Consider the following 18,362-nt stretch of genomic DNA (forward strand, 5'->3'; position numbering starts at 1 on the left):
TGGATGGATAATTCTTGAAATTGTCTTTCCTGTCCTTGGTCACAACTCACAATCGAACTTTATGCAATCTATATATCTATATATATATATAAAGTAATAATCACTGTTTGTCGGTTTTGATGTTTGATCATCGTTTTTTGGTAAGAATTATTTAAAATAGTTGAAAATCAAACTAACAAATGCACGAAATTATTTCTCCGAAATCCTCCAAGTTGACTAACTTGTACGAATACACCAATCAAATTTAAAGTCAGTAATAGAAAAGTAGTGAAAGAGGGCAGACCGAAATTAACTTCTATTCAGTCTCTCATCAAGGTTATAATGTTGTCTTCCCCATTTTAAGGTCTTGTTTCTCTCTTTTTATAATTGATTCAATTTTTGATATCTTCGTCAGAAAGAATTTATTTAAACTTTAGCAAATTCTTAAAATTTATCTATCATATAGCCTTTTAAGATTTACTTTATCATAAATAAGTATTAAACAATGAAATACCTATTTTAAGGATGCCTTTTTAATTAACTTGCTTCATATTTAACTCTCAAGTCCATGTTTTTCTTTTGATTCAACTTTTTATTTTCTTTATGGTACGAAATTTAACTTTCAAGACCAGATACGCTTTCTCTTTTTCTTGGTATTTTACTTTTGATGATATACCTTTTCAAATGACTTTTATTTTAGTAAACTATGTTTTCATTGAATTGATGCTTCTCTATTTACAAGTTAACTGATAACTATCTAACTACATTTAATAGTTAACTGTTAACTACCAAACCATGTTTTCTTACTGAATCAACGATTCAATCTTATAACTAGAAACAGTCAATCTTCTTATACATGCTTAATGAGCGATTCACTTACAACTTTTACAATTATGTTTTCGTTAAATTGATGTTTTTCTTTTGACATTTAATAGTAAACTGATAACTACCAAACCATGCTTTGATACTGTTTGTCGGTTTTGATGTTTGATCATAACTCATGAAGACTGATTCACCACAAATTTTAATTTGGGGAACTATGTAGAACCACGGAAATGTTCTTAGCTTGGTTTCTAAATTATAAGTTGAGTGAGTTGACATTTATAGGGAAACTTTCAGGCATAGATGGGTTCCTAAGCTATTAAATTATAGACTATTAATCCCTGTCTGTTTGTTTGTTTGTATGTCAGATCATAACTCATGAACCCTGGATTGCTTTTCCTCAAAATTTGATTGGGGAACTATGTAGAACCACGGAAACTATAGGCAAAGCTGGGTTCCCAAGCTATAAAATTATAAAGTAGTAATCTCTGTTTGTTCGTCTGATTGTATGTCCGATCATAACTCATGAACCCTGGATAGATTTTCCTCAAACTTGATGCAGAATCACGTAAATGTTCTTAGCTTGATAAAAGAATTTTAAGTTGAGTGGGTTGTATTTTTATATGGAAAACTACGGTCAAAGCTTGATTTCAAAGCTAGTTTTTTATGAAAGTGAATATATCTAACTGCTCAACAATATTAATATTTATTTTAAAATTATTATAGATACATTTTTTTATGATCTTGATGTTGAAGGGAGTTCCATGATGTTCATTCATTCTAAAATAAAGAAATAGTTTTCTTTTTCATTTCGAGGGTTTGAAAAAGCAAGCATGAGACGATACTATTTAGATGCAATGTTTCTGTTAAGAAAATCTGATAAAAATATCATCATTCAAGATTCAGAAAATAAAAACAATTTGGGTTCTTAACGCAGATCTGCTTGCTTGTACAGTACCATGCTGCTTGCCTGTACACTGTACACTGTACAACTTAAAGGAATTCTCCTGGTCCGTGATGGAATATTTAAATTCAATTCTCTTTACAGAAACATCGCAGCGGGAATAATATAAAATAAACACCTTAACATGAACTACAATGGCGATAATTATTATGATAACAAGGATTACACCTGCTCCTCCCAGACAAACCTTTAGCTTCATGTTTCTAAACAAATGAAAGTGTACAATCTACTTTTAATGGAAGGCACTGTTAGAAAAATTAAAGAAGTGGTTGAAGAGGGAAAAAGAGGATTTTCTTTGTATGCTTCTATTAAATTCTTCATTATTTGCCTTTCTTTTTGAGTAAGGAAAGAATCCATCTAACTTGACATTATGGTATTCGGAAAGAAGTCTCTGGAATAAAAAAACCAGGAAAAGGCCAAAATTAAATAAAGTTGTTAAAAGAGATTTTTTTGTCCCCAGGACATGATCGGGTTTGTTACGATCAAATCTTGGAAATTTTCTGTTGCGAAAGTTTGGTGTTGTCTGGGTTTATATTGATCTACCAAGGGTTGTAATCTGGCAGCGCATTCATCCATCCACGCTTCATTCATACTGAGAAGAGGATTGACAAGATTCCAGCTGCCTAATGGCTTCTTGGGCCTGAGAATTATAGAGTGCAGGAATTCTTCTGATATCCTGAAATGAGGCCAGGGTGCCATACTGATAGGAAACATCACACGCATCGCTCCCTAACATCTGTAAGCCCGGATTGGATACCCCCAGGTACCTATAGCTTGCAACCATAGACTCTCCTTTGCTTGTCCAGCATTCCTCTCTTCATCATCATTCACTTGGATAAATTCACTTAAAGCTTCTTTCTTGTTAAGTAGAAAGCACGCACCCTTTCGCTGCGAGAGTTGTTGACAGCCGCCCCTCTGTCCTCCTACATCCGTCAGGTGGTCATAACTGCTTAACCAGATGTCGGCTTCAGATGTTTTTGAAACCAAAGGTTTGTGTGGCTTACGGGATTCGAACCCGTGAACACCAGTCTGGACACCAATCCAGTTACTGGCTGTGGACAAGTGTGCTTAATTTCAGTGATCTAACGAGAACTTGTGTAACACACTCTCCGCCCCACCCCAGAAAATTAAATTAAATAAAGTCATTTGAGAAAATGTCAAACAGTAAACAGTTTTATGATTTTTTTTCTTTGGTAAACGGGAAAAAGGAGTATCATCACGAAATAAGAAAAAGGTTAACAGGATTTAAAAAGAAAATCAAAGCATCACGTAGCAATCAGAAAAGGTTAAAAGAATCTGAAAAAAGAAAGATAGAGAAAGTATAAAAGAAGCCTCAAAAGAAAGGTTACCATGATTTAAAAAAAAAATATAAAGAAAGAAGATTCAAGGCATTAAAGGAGAAAATAGTATAAAATCACAAACTATAAGGATGTCAAAAAGAAAGAAAGAGAAGGGAGAATAGGATTAACAAAAGTAAATAAGTCCGTCCGACAATAAGATTACAGAAAAGAAAAGAAAAAGAAAAGACAATCAAAGCACTACTAGGAAATCGGAGAAAGGTTAACATGGATCTCAAAGAACTGTTTTGACATTATTGATTTGACAAATTCATTAATGTAAAGGTTACAAACTTTTCTTGTTTTTTTTTCTATGTTTATTGAAGTTTTTTTGTTCGTGTTATTGAGTTTATTTATTTCGTGTCTAACATTTTAAATTATTTTGTTGCTTTATCTGTAATATTAACTAACTCCAAAGTTTTTGGCAAAATATACTGAGAAGAAAATAATGTAATTCTAGTGAGAGAGAGTAGGGTTGGGATTTGTTTGAAAACGATCTAAAGTCAAAAAGTCGGAGAAAGGTTACAGGATCTCAAAAAGAGAATAAATGCATGAATATTAAAAAGGAATTGCAGATATAAAAAACATGGAACAGTTTTAGAAAAAGAAAGAAGAGGAAGCACATGAAGAAAACATGAAAAAATAAAGTCAAAACGTACTGGTACCAATATTTTCTTCTCAATCTTGCAGAACTCTGCTGGAAGATCCCACTGTTAGCCTCCAGAGATGCAGCTCTAAAAAACAGAAAATGCATTTGACGCACAATGCACATTAATGCCCCCCCCCCCCCGGCACCTTCATTAAATAAATCTTTTTAAGAATTCAAATATTTCTAATCCTGACATCTTTGCAACCTGCCAATAAGCCCGCGATTTAGAAAATTTGGAGAAAATAAGACTCAAGACTAAGCTGTCACTGAGACTAATTTACGACTCCAGCTTTTAGGGATAAGAATTGCAACAAATTTTCCCCCAAGTTGGGTTTATTAAAATATATTTGATGATTTTCGTTTTTGGAATTAGCGGAGTGCTGGATTTGATTAGAATAAGATGTGCTCGACATTGAGACTTATAATTCCCTAAACCATATACCAAGGTTGGGTTTATTTTGATCGGGCCTATTAGTTCCATAAGTTGAGTCTTAAAGGGCTGGCAGCGGTCGATCACGTGACACAAGCTGTTTCCAGTTAATTTTCTAATTTGGGTCATATATGATCAAACCTTAAATCTGGGTCTAGGGAATTATAGCCCTGAGTATAAGTTTTTATGTGGCTCTGATGTCGTTATAGCAGACCTTTGAAATTTTAAACTACAAATGAAATTGTTATATAAAATAGTCAAAGTTTGACATTTCAATAGTTAACATTTTCAGGCTAAAAAGGAATTAGAAAAATATCATTTGTGGCGATCAACAGTTCCTCTTCTCGTGCATGGATTAAAAGAATGCAAAAAAGTTTAAATATTTTGACTTCTAAATCTATGTTTATCATAGAATTCTCACGGAGATTTAAGAAGTTAGGTATATGAATGACGTGATAGGAGATAATATCAATATATTAAAGACGAATTTCGATTTCAATTTTGATTTATGTAAAGCTTTTAAACAGCATGGACCCACAAAAACATGATTTAAAGGTTGCAAGCTCTCAAGAAGAAATCTATGAGAATTTTGCCAATTACTTCTTAAAACCCAAAGCTAACAACAAGTGCTTTATAGTGCTAAAACGGACATGTAAAGATCTATAAGAAAAGCATAAGTGAGTTAGAGCGGTTAAATCAAAACCCAAGGCGTTGTGACATTTCAAAGTCGACCCTGTCATAAAAATTTATTAAACTTTTTACAAACAGGCTGAATGTGAAAGAGAAACGGTGAGCTGTCGATTAAAAAAGCTTCTCTTTATACATTTACCTGTAAACTTGTAATCCGAAAAAACTTGTTAACAATTAAAACTTTACTATAAAAAATGTCATCTTCATTATCTATATATAAATTTGGCTTGTCTGTCTGAGTGTTTGTCTGTTTGTTTGTATCCAATAAACGACAAAACGGCGGAATTGATCGGGACCAAATTTTGTATGGGACCTCACGTGACCCCAGGGAAGGTTTTGAACGATCAAAATTCGAAAAATTTGTGTTTAAAAGTTTTTTATTTTTGTAAAATTTTCAAAATATTGTGAAATCCGCCAACTTTTTTTGTTTTTGTTTTATACTGACAAAGAGAAGATGCCAAGAGATAAAGCCACAATTAAAAGTGGAAATAGAAGATGGGCGCGAAGCGCACTAAAAGCCTAGTATTGATATAATCGCCTACAGCACCGTGCGTAAAATGTACCTGTCATCTAAATCATGAAGTTTAGAATCTCTCTCAAGAACTTTATCAATATTATTCTTCATAACTCCAACAACATCTTTAACCTTAAAACCAGTGTCAATTCAGAATTTTGCCAAAATGCCAAAAGTTCAGAGAAAAAATTGGCTTTATTTTTGGGTCACTTTTACATTGTTAAACATTATATACATATTTTCCTGTTGTTTATGTCCAATTCTTTAAAAGGTTTAAAAACCCCTAATTAAACAAGCCGTCCCCCCCCTCCCCCTCCGCCCGATTTACGCAAAAGTTCGTTAATTAGCTCGACCCCCACCATCACTTTATACACATACATCTAAACATCTTGCTTTTAACCTTTGTGACAGGAATAATAATTGTACTAAAACCTTTTCTTTAAAAGTGAATACTTGCAAATTATCTTTTTTTCCATCTGATAATCTGAGTTCGTTTCCCTTATGTCCATTTGACAGCCCAAATTTTTATTTTGAATAATCTTTTTTGTTTGTTTATTTTCTTGTAAATTTTTAACACACATTTTTTTATATTTCTTTATCAATTTTGATGGTTATATCGTTAAAACTGACGAGGGTCAACCCAGACCAAAATATATTTTCAATAAATGTGGAACTAACATCTACTTTTTCACTCTACAGAGGTTTTGTCCATCACCATCACCGAATTTTAAATTTTCCTGTAATTATTGGTGTATTTTCAACATTTTCAATTATGAGAAATTGCAGAGAGTTGTAGACTAGATGATTGATTTCTCATTAAACATAAAAACTGTAAATATGGGATGATAATTGCATATCAATCCGGAAATAAAAGGATTCCAAAATCTGCAGTAAAGTCTTCAATTCAAGTAATGGGACAAGACGACTCCCTTTGCACTAGTACAGTGAATCCTAGATTTATGAATACATAGACCGTTTTCATAAGTTTTTCATAATTCTAAAATACTTCTTTTGTCTTAATTCAAGGTAAATTAATCGCCCTGAAGAATTATAAATGCAATTGATATATTAATATCAAACTCATTTTTCCGCGGCATATTTGATCTTAAATAAGTAATACGACATTATACAAAACTCTTTCTATTTATTTATATATCTCAGATTCACTGTATTAAAAACGTTATCGTCAAATTGATACTTATTACTGCACATACCCTCTCTTCTAGCCTTCTAGCCTAGAAAAGTTTACACCAATTTAATACCTTTTCTACAGGGTGTCCCGCTATCATATTAGATCGTCATGATGGGTCTAATTATTACGTTATCGACACTAATAAGAAATTTTAAAAAGAATAAACCATTTCATAAAATTGAATTTAAGGTTCATATAAAATTTTTCTTGCAGAAAATGTTAGGTTTTTGCGAATATTATATGTTTATTATGGCGTTAAAGCTTAAAGATAATCTAATATGATATGGGACGCTTGTCTGGAGGCTAACAGTGGGATCTTCCAGCAGAGTTCTGCAAGATTGAGAAGAAAATATTGGTACCAGTACGTTTTGACTTTATTTTTTCATCCCTTTCCTCCTTTTCTTCATGTGCTCCCTCTTCTTTCTTTTTCTAAAACTGTTCCATGTTTTTTATATCTGCAATCCCTGTATGATTTTTTTATTTTACCTCATAAAAATTAAACAATTTTATAACTGGAACCCTTGCAAGTGCAAAAAATAAGACTTGAATGCCGTACGGTCGTCAATGAAGTCTCATTCTTTTTGGGTAACCCTGTATGATTTTTTTATTTTACCTCATTTTGAGCTGCTGCTATCTGAACAGAATTCATATTCAACCCTCTCTTCTAGCCTTCTAGCCTTGAAAAGTTTACACCAATTTAATACCTTTAGGGTGTCCCGCTATCATATTAGATCGTCAAGATGGGTCTAAATTACGTTTTCGACACTAATAAGAAATTTTAAAAAGAATAAACCATTTCATAAAATTGAATTTAAGGTTCATATAAAATTTTTCTAGCAGAAAATGTTAGGTTTTTGCGAATATTATGTTTATTATGGCGTTAAAGCTTAAAGATAATCTAATATGATATGGGACGCTTATATAATCTCTAACAGTTTAATTTATTAACTAAGAATTATTGCAGAAACTCCCCCCTTTATACTCCTCTCACCTTACTTATATTGATATATTTCAACAAAATAAAAAGCATGACGTATTCAAAACTAAATAATCATTTCATTAGAACTAAATCCTAATCGTTATTGCACGGCACTCCCAGAGCCCCTCACCTCAAATCTTAAAGAGGACAAATATATATTCCTTTATAAAAAGCTGGTTTTTTGGTATGCAACAATTTTCATTGAATCCCGGCGGGATTTTTCATTAAACACTGCATTGAAAAATCTTAGAAATGCGTGAATTTTTTTTTACAAAATTCACAAATTCCAATTTTAAATCAGTAAGTTCTCTTTCAGCTTTTTAAAAAGGAATGTAATTTATTATTCTTAAAATTATGCTTTCTTTGTTTTTGAAGGATGGGGAATCAAAGACGACTTTTCTTTCCATTTTGGAATTCATTCTCAAACTGTGCGGACTGTGCGGCATTAGCGCAGTCTCAATATTTTCTTGATTGATCGAGATTTATCTGAAGCGAATTGCCCGAAAAGAAAATTAACTCAGTTGATTATTAATTTTAAGTAAAACATTTCTAAACCTGAAAGTGCTTTTAAGATTTGTGAATTTTATCATTCAACTTTCATTTGATATTTTTTTTTCAGAAAATGGCGGAAGCTAGAGATCGTGCATTGAACGAAATTGCTACACTGAAAGAAGATTTTATTGAAACCTTAGATTCATTAGAATTGACAGAAGATAGGAAAGACATTGTCAGCCGAGCTATGAAAGATCTTTCAAAGGTTTGTTTTCCTTTACTCTAATTGTATTGTACGGAAGAAACATTACATTAAATTCTCCGTCAATTTTCTTTCTTGTTAGAATTATGAATACTTACTTAACTTTCTAGCATTGAAATCATGTAAAATAATCGCAATAAAATTTAAAGCAAAAATTATTATTTGGTAATTTCCTAGGGAACGATTTTTGGAGCCCCCCTCCCCGCCTAGGCCCCCCGGGCCCTCCCTCTCCTATCAATTTTGTACAGCCCGTCCTAGCCGCGGCGCTCGGCCTCCTAGCCAGTCCTAGCCGCAGTGCTCGGCCCAGAAATTGTTTTAACCTAACCTAACCTAAAATAATAATAATATTTTTGCTGAAAAATGTAATATAAGGGGTCATGTACAAAATTGATAGGAGGGGGGGGGGGGGGCGGGGGGGTCCATAAAGTGTTCTCTAGGACGGACCCTATTATTTTATATCATAGATTTTTACGTAGCAACGTGGTGCGTAGAATCACAAAATTATATTTTTTCAGAAAGTTCTGCATTCTGTCCATTCTTTGTAAAAAAATACAGTCCACAATAATTCAATGAAGAATGTAAATATCTGTGTATCTAGAAACGAATCTAAAATCGTAAAGTCATAAACTATGGCAGAGGACTCTAAATATGTAAAATAATTATCCCTCTATTTTTCTGAATTCTGTGTGTAACAGTATAGTGTATACAACTGAACCCAAACTAAATTATTGAATATGATATTCAGACAGAAAGAGCTTCAGGGGTTTATATTTTCTCAAAAGAATTATTTTCCCCCCTGAAGTCCTGATTCTTTTTCGGGTTTGCGTTGAATTTGGAAGAAGTAATGATTTTGATGATGGGGNGTTAAATTCCAAAAGGTACATATTTTAAAAAAATTATTTGACATTCTTCTAAAAAATAATTATGCTTAAGTCAGATTTTATTTCAAAATAAATTAAAACTGAATATTTCGGTAATAAATATAAAAATGAACGATAAAATTAGTCTTTTAATACATCCCACTTTTCAATGTTTCCACAAATTAATTAAATTATTGTTCCCCCTGAAAACGCACACCGCGGAAGAAGCTCGTTTGATTAGTACTAAACAAAAATAATATGTTGCAGGCCCCGGCACCGAAGCAGATGTTGGTCGGCGGAACGGCTGGCTGGTTGGCCGGCTACACTACAATGAAGCTTGGAAAGATGGCAGCCACAGCTATCGGCGGAACTCTTCTTATTCTTCAAATAGCTCATCATAAAGGATATATTAAGGCCAGTTAACTTGATTTAAATTGATATGATATTTATTAAGGGTTTTTTTATTTAGGGTTTTCTGATCTGATTTTTTTTTTTTTTGGTCTTCAAAGTTTTTATGTTATTTCATTTAATCATTGGAGGGATATATGAATTCTTGTAAGATAATTACACCCTCTTTGTAAATATTTTTTTTCTCCAGGTCTTCTGTAATCGCTTAATCACAATTTTTTTCAACAAAATAATAAACTTTTGCTGGAAAATTATCAATATGAGCTTGCAAATTATTAATGAAATTATCTTCCCATTACCATGGATACTCTCTATGTAATAGCAGGGGTGTATATTGTCACAAAAATAATTCCCCCATTTTGAAATTTTTTGTTCTCCCAGAAAGTATAAATATTTGTTATGGTTTTATTCGCTTAATTGGGGAACTAAAAATATTTTTAGTAAAAAAAAGAACCTCTGGGTATAAAGTAACCGTAAGTATGAAAAAACTTGCCTCTTGATGGTCAATTTTTCATTTTTCCCAAATCATAATAATCCTCCCCCCCCTCCTCCTCTCCAGAGCCCGCGATTTAAAAAATTCGGGGAAATACGGCTCGGGTCTAAGCTGTCGTTGGACCTTATTTACGGCTTGAGCTTTCGGATTAAAGCTGCATCTTATTTTCCACAGAGTTGAATTNGAACAAGACGCAACATTGAGTCTTATTCTCCACTAAAACCAATCAAGGTCGGTTTTATTTTCATTGGGCTTAACTCCTTAAGTCGACCCGAAGATCTTGCAGCTGTCAATCACGTGACACAAGCTGTCGTTAGAGTTGGGTCGAAGATTGGCTTTTAAAGTTGGGTTTAAAGAATTACGACTCGAGCCGAAGCTTTTAAATCGCGGGCTCTGGGTGGAAGTTAGTTCTGAAAAATATACAACTCTGGTTTATTTTTAATAATCCTTGGATTAATCAGGTTGATTGGAACAAGATGACGACGGACTCCTCCTCTATGGCGGAGAAGCTCAAGAAGAAGCTCCACATCAAGTCCAAGTCGGGACTAGAGAAGTTTCAGGATTTTGCCGCTAAAAATATATACGTTGCCGGAGGCTTTACTGGAGGATTTTTCCTTGGCATTGCTTCCTCTTGATCTGAATATTAGCATTACCATTTTTATTTACAGAAATCAGAAATGTTCGATAGCAAACCAAATATTCTTGTATAGTTCCTGACAGTGTTTTTTCCCCAAATATATATTTACTCAAAAATTTCATTTTATTTACTCAAAAATTTCTAGAGATAACTAAAAATATATTTTAAAACTATTAAATTTCAGACAAGAATGGCGGCTTTTCTCTCTGTGATAGAAAGTATAGGTAAAGACGCGAATGAATTGACCGAGAATGAAGATCACAGCGAGGACAAAAGCTTACAGATTGACGAAAAAGAATTAGAGGAGCAAGTTAATGATTTAGGAATACATGGATTAGTTTGTTTTTATTTCAATCTAGTTAATTTGTACGCATATTTAAACAAGTGATAAATATTTATAGACCAAGTTTTGTGTTGAAATTATTTTTATCTAAAGCATTCTTGGGAACAGGATCTATTTAATTTAGATCCGGAATCAGATCCTCTATTGCAATAAACAGTTGGATTTAAAAACCTAATCCATAGATCATGTTCAGTGGAAATACGGAAGAAAGATGTTTTGAAAAAAAATCTAATGAACATTGTTCGTGAAAATTTAGAATTAAAACAGAAAATCAAAATTTTGGAATCCAAACTGGAAAATCAAACCTCTAATGATGACAGTTATAATCTCTTATTTAGAATAGGTGAGTCTTTATCTTCTGTTAACGGTCCGGGGGTTCCATACAGGGTTCTCTTTCAGATATTCTTATTATTATTAAGAACCGATTTTTTTAACGTTTTTTCTGCTTGTAGATGTGGACGGAGACGAAGAAGTTCCGTCCCCACAATCGACCAATTTACAAACCGGTCTTATTCTTACAGATTCCCAGGAGGTAACTATCAATCAATCAATCAGTCAGTTCTGCAATGAATCGATGATTCAACGACTCATTTTCAAGGAAGTTGTTGACGAGGAACCTAAGAAGGGTGGAAACAAGTGCTTCAACTGTTTGGGTGATCACATGATGTTCGACTGTCCGAACCCCAGGGACCAGAAGGAGATCAACAAGAACAAGAAGGAGTTTGCGATGAAAACCGCCATGTTTAATAAAAACAGGTAACTATCGGGGTAACACCATAACAGGTTTTGAATTGAAAAATGGAAACCCAAATAAGAATTTTTCTCTTAAAATTTGTTGAAAATTTTTCTAAGATTTTTTTTTGCATTTTTTGTTGTTAAATTCCAAAAGGTACATATTTTAAAAAAATTATTTGACATTCTTCTAAAAAATAATTATGCTTAAGTCAGATTTTATTTCAAAATAAATTAAAACGGGGCCGACAGATGTATAAAATGAAATTTTTCATCTTCAAAATCTTCCAAGGATAGGATAACATACATAACATATAAATGTATATTTAAATATATATAGATAATAATATATATAAATATATATATATAGTATTTTCAACTTTTTTCAGTTTAAATATACATTTTAGATGTATTAATACTGAAAAAAAGTTTGAAATACTATATAAGTCTCCACTTGTGTGTCGAGAACTCTTGAAATCCTTGGTTTTCTACAATTGATAAATGTATAAATATATATATTTATATGACATTTTGTTTAGATATCATGTTGATGAGCCACAGAAGTTTGGTCATCTCCAACCTGGTCTTCCGTCCTCTAAACTCCGTGAAGCACTGCGCCTGCGCGATGATCAGGTTCCGGAGTATATTTATAGAATGCGTGCTCTGGGTTACCCTCCGGGCTGGTTGCTGCATGCAGAGATCAATTCATCAGGAATACAGCTCTATCATGAAAGGTAAAATGAGTCGAAAAGATGACATTCTAATAAGAGGCCCCCTAATCTCATTATCCCAGGGGGCCCTGACAGATTGGGCCACTCGTTTTTTTTATAAGAACACTTAGATGAGGCTCTTTGTTATGAATAAAATGAAGCCAGCCAAAATTAATTTTAATATAACCTCTAATCGTTTTGTTTGGAAAATGTGTGGGATTGACAATAAACAAATTATTGTTAGGTGGGATGATCTTCATATGAAATATATTTCCCTGAACAGTGCTTAGGATCCGGATCTTTTGGCTCTGTAACTTTTTAGTTCCCTGGATCCGGATCATTAACAAGTTAGCTCCCTTGGATCCGGTGTCACGTTAAAAAGTTCCGGGCGTGAGATAATGTCCGGGTACTGTATTTCGGTATTAAACCATAAATTTGAAAATATTTAAATATATTTATAGATTTCCATATATTATAGATACAAATTTTTACACAATTATTGCATGTGCAAGAGATAGAAATTAATTTTTTCATATTATTTAATTCTTTGAAAGGAAGACGACATCTAGTATTGCTACATTTAAAAACTAATTTATCTATATGTTTACGTTTAGCAGATGTTTATCAATGCATCAGTAATTTGATATTGTGGGGAAAGTGTCCAAATCATCAAGATGTGCCTCACTACCCGGGCATTATCTCACGCCCGGGGCCCTCCTCGCCGGATCCGGATCGGCATGAAACAAATTTCAAGTTTCTGAATACAAAAAAAAATTGGATATTTGGAAACTTGATTTTGGTGAAATCGGCAAAGCATAAAGAAAAATCATGAGCTGGTTTCGGATCCGGTTTTGTACGCGGATGTGGATTCATGTTGGAAGGACTAAAAGAAGTGGATGTCGAAGATCTACTCTTAACAGTCTCTATTTTTATTTTGCACCGAAAACTTTTCAACATTTTTTATTTTAGAGGACAGAAGGTTGAGGACCCTTGTAACGAGGACGGAGAGGTTGTGGATGAGAAGGATAAGGTTGAGTTTGATATTGAGAAGCTGATTGACTGGCCGGGGTTCAACTCCGAACTACCGAGAGAGTACAGAGATGAGTCCAGTAAATATCGCGCAGTTCCCTTTAATAGAGTTCGCAAACTAAAGGTTAATATAATAGTTCTAGTATTGTTTTGGATTGATTGATATTTTGATATATATAACGTTTATATAATTTAGTTTTTTAACAAACCATCTATATTAGGGTGACACATAGGGGGTTAACAAATTTTTTTGGGTGCATAGTTTCTTTGGGTGATGTGGCCCAATATGAGCATTTTGTGAAAAGTTAAGTTTGATCGGAACATCGCATCACGTGGAAGTCGTTTTCAGGAAAAAATCACAAGCGGCCCCCTAGCATATTTTAGCCGCAGCGCTTGACCTTCAAACATTTGGTTCCACTAAAGCCTCTTTACATAGAACAATAGAAATAGAATAAATGTAAATACGAAAATACGAAAATATTCTGGAGTTTGATTGTTAAGAAGTTTGTCTTTCCGGAGATTTTGTTTGTTGCGGTTTGTATTTTAGGAGCCGAGTTTGTCCTTCAGAAGTTTGTCATTGCACTTTTAAAAAGTTGCTTTTTCTTCCAATAAATAAGCTTATCCTCTCTAGACCTATTTTATTTGTTTGTATGAAAACTCCCTAAAATAATCAATGTTGTTTGGTTGTTGATATACTTTGTTGTTTCTGAAGATGTTTACGTTGTAAACCGCAATCCTGCAAAATGTCAATTTCGGGCCATTTTAATTTGCACAATTTGATATGTTTAATTTATGATGAATAAATAAAAATACAATTAATATTTAAGGATATGATTGATGAGTTAAAACCCAGGGAACAGAAAGCATATGTTCGATCTAAAATGCAGGTAAAATTTTCTAAATTTTTAAACTTAGGTGTTCTCTAAATCCATTTTTGACACGCTCAGACTGTGCCATAAAATGAACAAAGGGGATGGTGGAGAATTGGAGATGTCCTATTTGATGTAGGGAGGAAGGGGGCCCTGCCTTCATTTTTGGTTCAAATCTTCCAATTTTTTGGCTGCCCGCCTAATTAGTGATCGAAATTCCTAAAATAAAATCAAATTGAATTTTAAAGACTTCTAATGACCTCTAATGACCTCCACAAATAGAAAATATTTTAACTATGGCTTTTATTCACATCAAACGAAAGCTAGGAACCCAGGGAATACAGTAGCAGCAACAAATCCAGTGTTTGATCTTCTAATGACCACTAATGACCTAAATGATCTCCAAAAAAGAAAAGGTTTTAACTAAGGCTTTATGCGTATCAATTTAAAGCTAGGAACCTTAGGAATACAGTAGCAGCAACGAATCCAGTGTTTGACCTTCTAATGACCTATAACGACCTCTAATCCCGGTTTTCCGGTTAACGTAACGTAAATCGCAAAATTTCCAGTTTCCATTTTGTAACCGGAAATTTTAACACAATGTTTTACATAGAAAGCAATGTTAAAACACTAAATGTTGAAAGTTATTAGTTGACATATAATAAATACGCATTCAGTTTATATATTCACAAATATTTTACTATAGTTCATCATGACTATTTTACAGTTACAGTTTTCACTTTCCCCACAATATTTTTTGACAAATTAGTTTTTATTTTTCAAGAGGGTCAACGGATAATGAGTATATAAAAACTAGCCTTATAAGGCGCTTCGCGCCCATCTTCTAAATTAATTGTGAACATGTTCTCTTTGTGTACATCGTAAAACAAAACAAAAATAATCCGCGGATTTTCAAAATTTTTAAAAATTTAATGAAGATCGAATTTTTATGGAGACAAATATTTGAAATTTTGATCATTCATAAACCTTCCCTGGGGTCCCTAGATGTCCCACAAAAAATTTGGGCCCGATCGGTTCAGCCGTTTTGACGTTTATTGGATACAAACAGACAGACAGACAGGCAGACAAACAGACAGACAAGCCAAATTTATATTTAGATTAGACTTCAAATTGGTGAATTAAGAAAAATATAAATTTCGACTTTTTTTCCCGTACAAATTTTTAAACCAATTTTAAACCTTCCCTTGGGCCATGTGAGTTGCCTCACAAATTTTGGGCTTGGTCAGTTCAGCTGTTTTTACGTTTATTGGATTCAAACGGACAAATAAACAGACGAGCAAAGTATATAAATAGAGTGGGAATCAGAAAACTCTGGAATAGGAGGACGACTTTTAGACTTTATGACTTTAATTAGTTCAATTGACATAAGACACGGCAATTACGTAGTGTATACTATACTGTATACAGACAAATTTAAAAGTTATTTTATAAGATACTATTTGCTTTGTAACAACATAGTATTACTTACTAGTTTAATTTTACATAAGTTTAAGATGTCTTTAACGTTTTCCGGAACCTCTTCCCGGAAAATTCAAGAACGATTTTCCTGAACAATATTCCGGAACATTCTGTAATTCCGTAACAATGTCCGGAACCTTTTCCATAATGGAAAAGGAAAAAAATTCCGGATCATTTCCGTACGTAAACATATGGACTGTCATGTTCCCACTATTAGCTTATCTTAATAATTATATAGGTTTTGGATGGTACAATAAGTTGTCGAGCGACGGGAACCTAAAACAAATACTATTTTAAAGTTAAAATACCATAAATATTTTTTTTGCAAATCTTATTAATCTTTATAAACCTTGTTAATTTAAGTTTTGGATGAAATTCTTGAAAGTGTATTTAACCAATTTTACTGTTAAGGATACAAGTGTGAATGACAAGGTTGAGACAATAGATCTTGACGGAACCATTGTTCTTGATTCAACAGTTGAAAGTGATACAGAGATGGAGGAAGTGACACAGGACATTAACAAGGAGGTGAAGAAGGACGGGAAGGATACGTCAGGGTTGAATACTCCTTCTATATCAACTCCTACTCGTCAGCACAGTTCTTCTTCTACAGGGATTAATGTCGTCTCCAAAACTGAACCGGGTAAAATCTTATTAGCTTTTTTTGCAATATTGAAATTCTAATTATTGGCTATTGTTTTTTTTAAAGATTTTTTATCATATATTGTCTTTTATACTCTGCAAACAGGGTACACAAAAAGTTAAGAAGTAATTTATGTTTAAAATTTTAAATTTCATGTTTACTTTGGAATAATCGTTAAAAAATGCAATTTTGTATTACGATAAAATTTTCTCATTGGTGATCAACATAAAGATTTTCTCATGACTGTTTTTGTTTCAAGATTAAAACTATTTGGAAAATATGAATTGAAAATGTTTATAACTGCAATGTTTAAGAACTCGACCTGGGGATAAAGTCGAATCTCAAATTGCCCTAATTTTTTTGTTGAAATTATTTTCTCTGAAGTGTTGATTTTTTAAAGTAAGAGATGAATTCTGACTGTCAACTGTTTAGGTACACCTATCTGTGAGATCTTCTCTCCGTTCTCCCGTCTTCCGTCCCAGTCCGGGTTTGCCAAGGATATGTCGGAGCATGTTGCTTTTGAAAACCTGCCAGATTCTACTGGGAAATGGGATCAAATGGTCGGACTCATCAAACGGATCAGGTTAGATCATATAAATTGAAATGATATAAAAACGGAAAAATCAGGATTAATTGTCGTATTCGTTCGTTTTTATCATCAAGATAAAGACTTTTTAATTAGCAATTTTAATACCTGTTAAATGTTTGATAATGTATACGTCACAATAAATCAGTTTTAAATGACAGAATCGTTAGTCAAGAAACTAAGATAACTACATTCCACTCTTTTTTGATCGCCAATGTATCTGTTTGATTCTGAGTTGAGCTGAAAACTTTAGAAATTGTGGATATGTGGATATCGAGTTTAATGCTTGATGTCATCCAAAAAGAGGGAAAAAGAGTGCGGCAGATTACGCAAAAATCATAAGTGTCCACAGTGAATATTCAGATTAATCGGTATTATAGAAACCCAATTCTAAAGTTTCCACTCTGATTAAATTGTCGCAAAAATGTCTTAAAATTATAAATTTTGTCACATTTATTTCATATTTTGAAAATAAAAAATAAATAAATTCTTTAAGAAAACGCCGTGTAGTTGAGGATGAAGATACTCCACCTGGCACCCAGAGCTAAGGATTCAGTCCTGAACATATTTAAGGACTCAGTCCTTAACATTTTCAAGAATTCTGTTCACAACATATTCAAGGATTCAGTTCTCAACATATTCAAGGATTCAGTTCTCAACTTATTCAAGGATTCAGTTCTCAACTTATTCAAGGATTCAGTTCTCAACATATTCAAGGATTCAGTCCTCAACATTTAAAGGACTCATTCCTCACAATTTTCAAGTATTCAGTCTTCAACATTTTTAAAGAATATTCAAAACATTTTTAAAGAATATTCAAAACTATTAAAACAACTTTGCCTGAGAGGTTTGTGATACTTCTTCTGAAAAGCCTTCACCTATCGGGGATTGTGATGGCATACCCCTTGTAGGTCAAGGAGCTGTTGGACGCATCCCTAGCTGTATGATATGATATGAAAGCTTACTATTAAAGATTAAACTGACTTGAAGATTCTAAATGAAATCGTACCTGATACAATATTTACTTTATTTTATGGATGCATTTTTTCTGGTCTTAAATAACCCCAGTTTTCAAATATGGACTGTGAGCAAGCATGGATATTGGAATATTTCAGGGGGGGGGGGTAGCCCCCGTTTTCCCCTAATTTATTCATTTTACTAAATCCTAGACTATGTTTATACAGTTTTCCTTGTTCCTTCTTCTGTGTTATTCAGTTTGTTATCTTGTTTGTAATAAAATATTTGTTGTACAGAATATTACCT

The 18,362-nt window shown here is 33.1% G+C and overlaps 3 protein-coding genes across 4 annotated transcripts; 2 read left to right on the forward strand and 1 right to left on the reverse strand.

Annotated features, from left to right (window-relative positions):
- The first annotated feature begins 318 nt into the window (after positions 1–318).
- LOC111707267 (FUN14 domain-containing protein 2) lies at positions 319–10,824 on the forward strand. Of its 2 annotated transcripts, none has more exons than XM_023480338.1 (4): positions 319–343; positions 8,176–8,313; positions 9,438–9,584; positions 10,533–10,824. In XM_023480338.1, exons 2-4 carry the CDS (start codon positions 8,179–8,181, stop codon positions 10,704–10,706), a joined length of 456 nt encoding a protein of 151 aa, XP_023336106.1. In that variant the 5' UTR covers positions 319–343; positions 8,176–8,178; the 3' UTR covers positions 10,707–10,824. The 2 variants fall into 2 exon arrangements, with proteins under 2 accessions (XP_023336106.1, XP_023336105.1); XM_023480337.1 differs by lacking the exon at positions 319–343 and adding an exon at positions 7,834–7,856 and having other exon boundaries at positions 10,548–10,824.
- Positions 1,492–7,362, reverse strand: LOC111707268 (synaptobrevin). Its single transcript, XM_023480339.1, has 5 exons — positions 7,191–7,362; positions 5,435–5,517; positions 3,762–3,836; positions 1,884–1,968; positions 1,492–1,581 (listed from the first exon to the last, which is right to left on the reverse strand). The coding sequence occupies exons 1-5, from the start codon at positions 7,224–7,226 to the stop codon at positions 1,573–1,575; spliced, it is 288 nt and encodes a 95-aa protein (XP_023336107.1). The 5' UTR covers positions 7,227–7,362; the 3' UTR covers positions 1,492–1,572.
- Positions 10,825–10,877: 53 nt separating the features above from the next.
- LOC111707266 (zinc finger CCHC domain-containing protein 8 homolog) lies at positions 10,878–18,349 on the forward strand. Its single transcript, XM_023480336.1, has 10 exons — positions 10,878–11,031; positions 11,245–11,394; positions 11,504–11,583; positions 11,650–11,807; positions 12,323–12,517; positions 13,463–13,646; positions 14,350–14,409; positions 16,282–16,513; positions 16,946–17,096; positions 17,596–18,349. Exons 1-10 carry the CDS (start codon positions 10,899–10,901, stop codon positions 17,645–17,647), a joined length of 1,395 nt encoding a protein of 464 aa, XP_023336104.1. The 5' UTR covers positions 10,878–10,898; the 3' UTR covers positions 17,648–18,349.
- Positions 18,350–18,362: the final 13 nt, after the last annotated feature.

This window comes from Eurytemora carolleeae, unplaced genomic scaffold (assembly GCF_000591075.1).
Source record: "Eurytemora carolleeae unplaced genomic scaffold, Eaff_2.0 scaffold788, whole genome shotgun sequence".
Taxonomy (NCBI): domain Eukaryota; kingdom Metazoa; phylum Arthropoda; class Copepoda; order Calanoida; family Temoridae; genus Eurytemora; species Eurytemora carolleeae.

What these genes read in the sequence shown, in the direction of transcription:
- LOC111707268 (XM_023480339.1), bottom strand. Translation starts at nt 7,226, where the DNA reads ATGAATTCTGTTCAGATAGCAGCAGCTCAAAATGAG. An exon ending in TAGCAGCAGCTCAAAATGAG is followed by an intron (nt 5,518 to 7,190) that starts GTAAAATAAAAA and finishes ACTGGTTTTAAG; the next exon opens with GTTAAAGATGTTGTTGGAGT. An exon ending in AGAAGAAAATATTGGTACCA is followed by an intron (nt 1,969 to 3,761) that starts GTACGTTTTGAC and finishes TCATTTGTTTAG; the next exon opens with AAACATGAAGCTAAAGGTTT.
- LOC111707267 (XM_023480338.1), top strand. Translation starts at nt 8,179, where the DNA reads ATGGCGGAAGCTAGAGATCGTGCATTGAACGAAATTGCTACACTGAAA. An exon ending in CTATGAAAGATCTTTCAAAG is followed by an intron (nt 8,314 to 9,437) that starts GTTTGTTTTCCT and finishes AATATGTTGCAG; the next exon opens with GCCCCGGCACCGAAGCAGAT. An exon ending in ATCATAAAGGATATATTAAG is followed by an intron (nt 9,585 to 10,532) that starts GCCAGTTAACTT and finishes TGGATTAATCAG; the next exon opens with GTTGATTGGAACAAGATGAC.
- LOC111707266 (XM_023480336.1), top strand. Translation starts at nt 10,899, where the DNA reads ATGGCGGCTTTTCTCTCTGTGATAGAAAGTATAGGTAAAGACGCGAAT. An exon ending in GGAGCAAGTTAATGATTTAG is followed by an intron (nt 11,032 to 11,244) that starts GAATACATGGAT and finishes GATCATGTTCAG; the next exon opens with TGGAAATACGGAAGAAAGAT. An exon ending in GCCATGTTTAATAAAAACAG is followed by an intron (nt 11,808 to 12,322) that starts GTAACTATCGGG and finishes CATTTTGTTTAG; the next exon opens with ATATCATGTTGATGAGCCAC.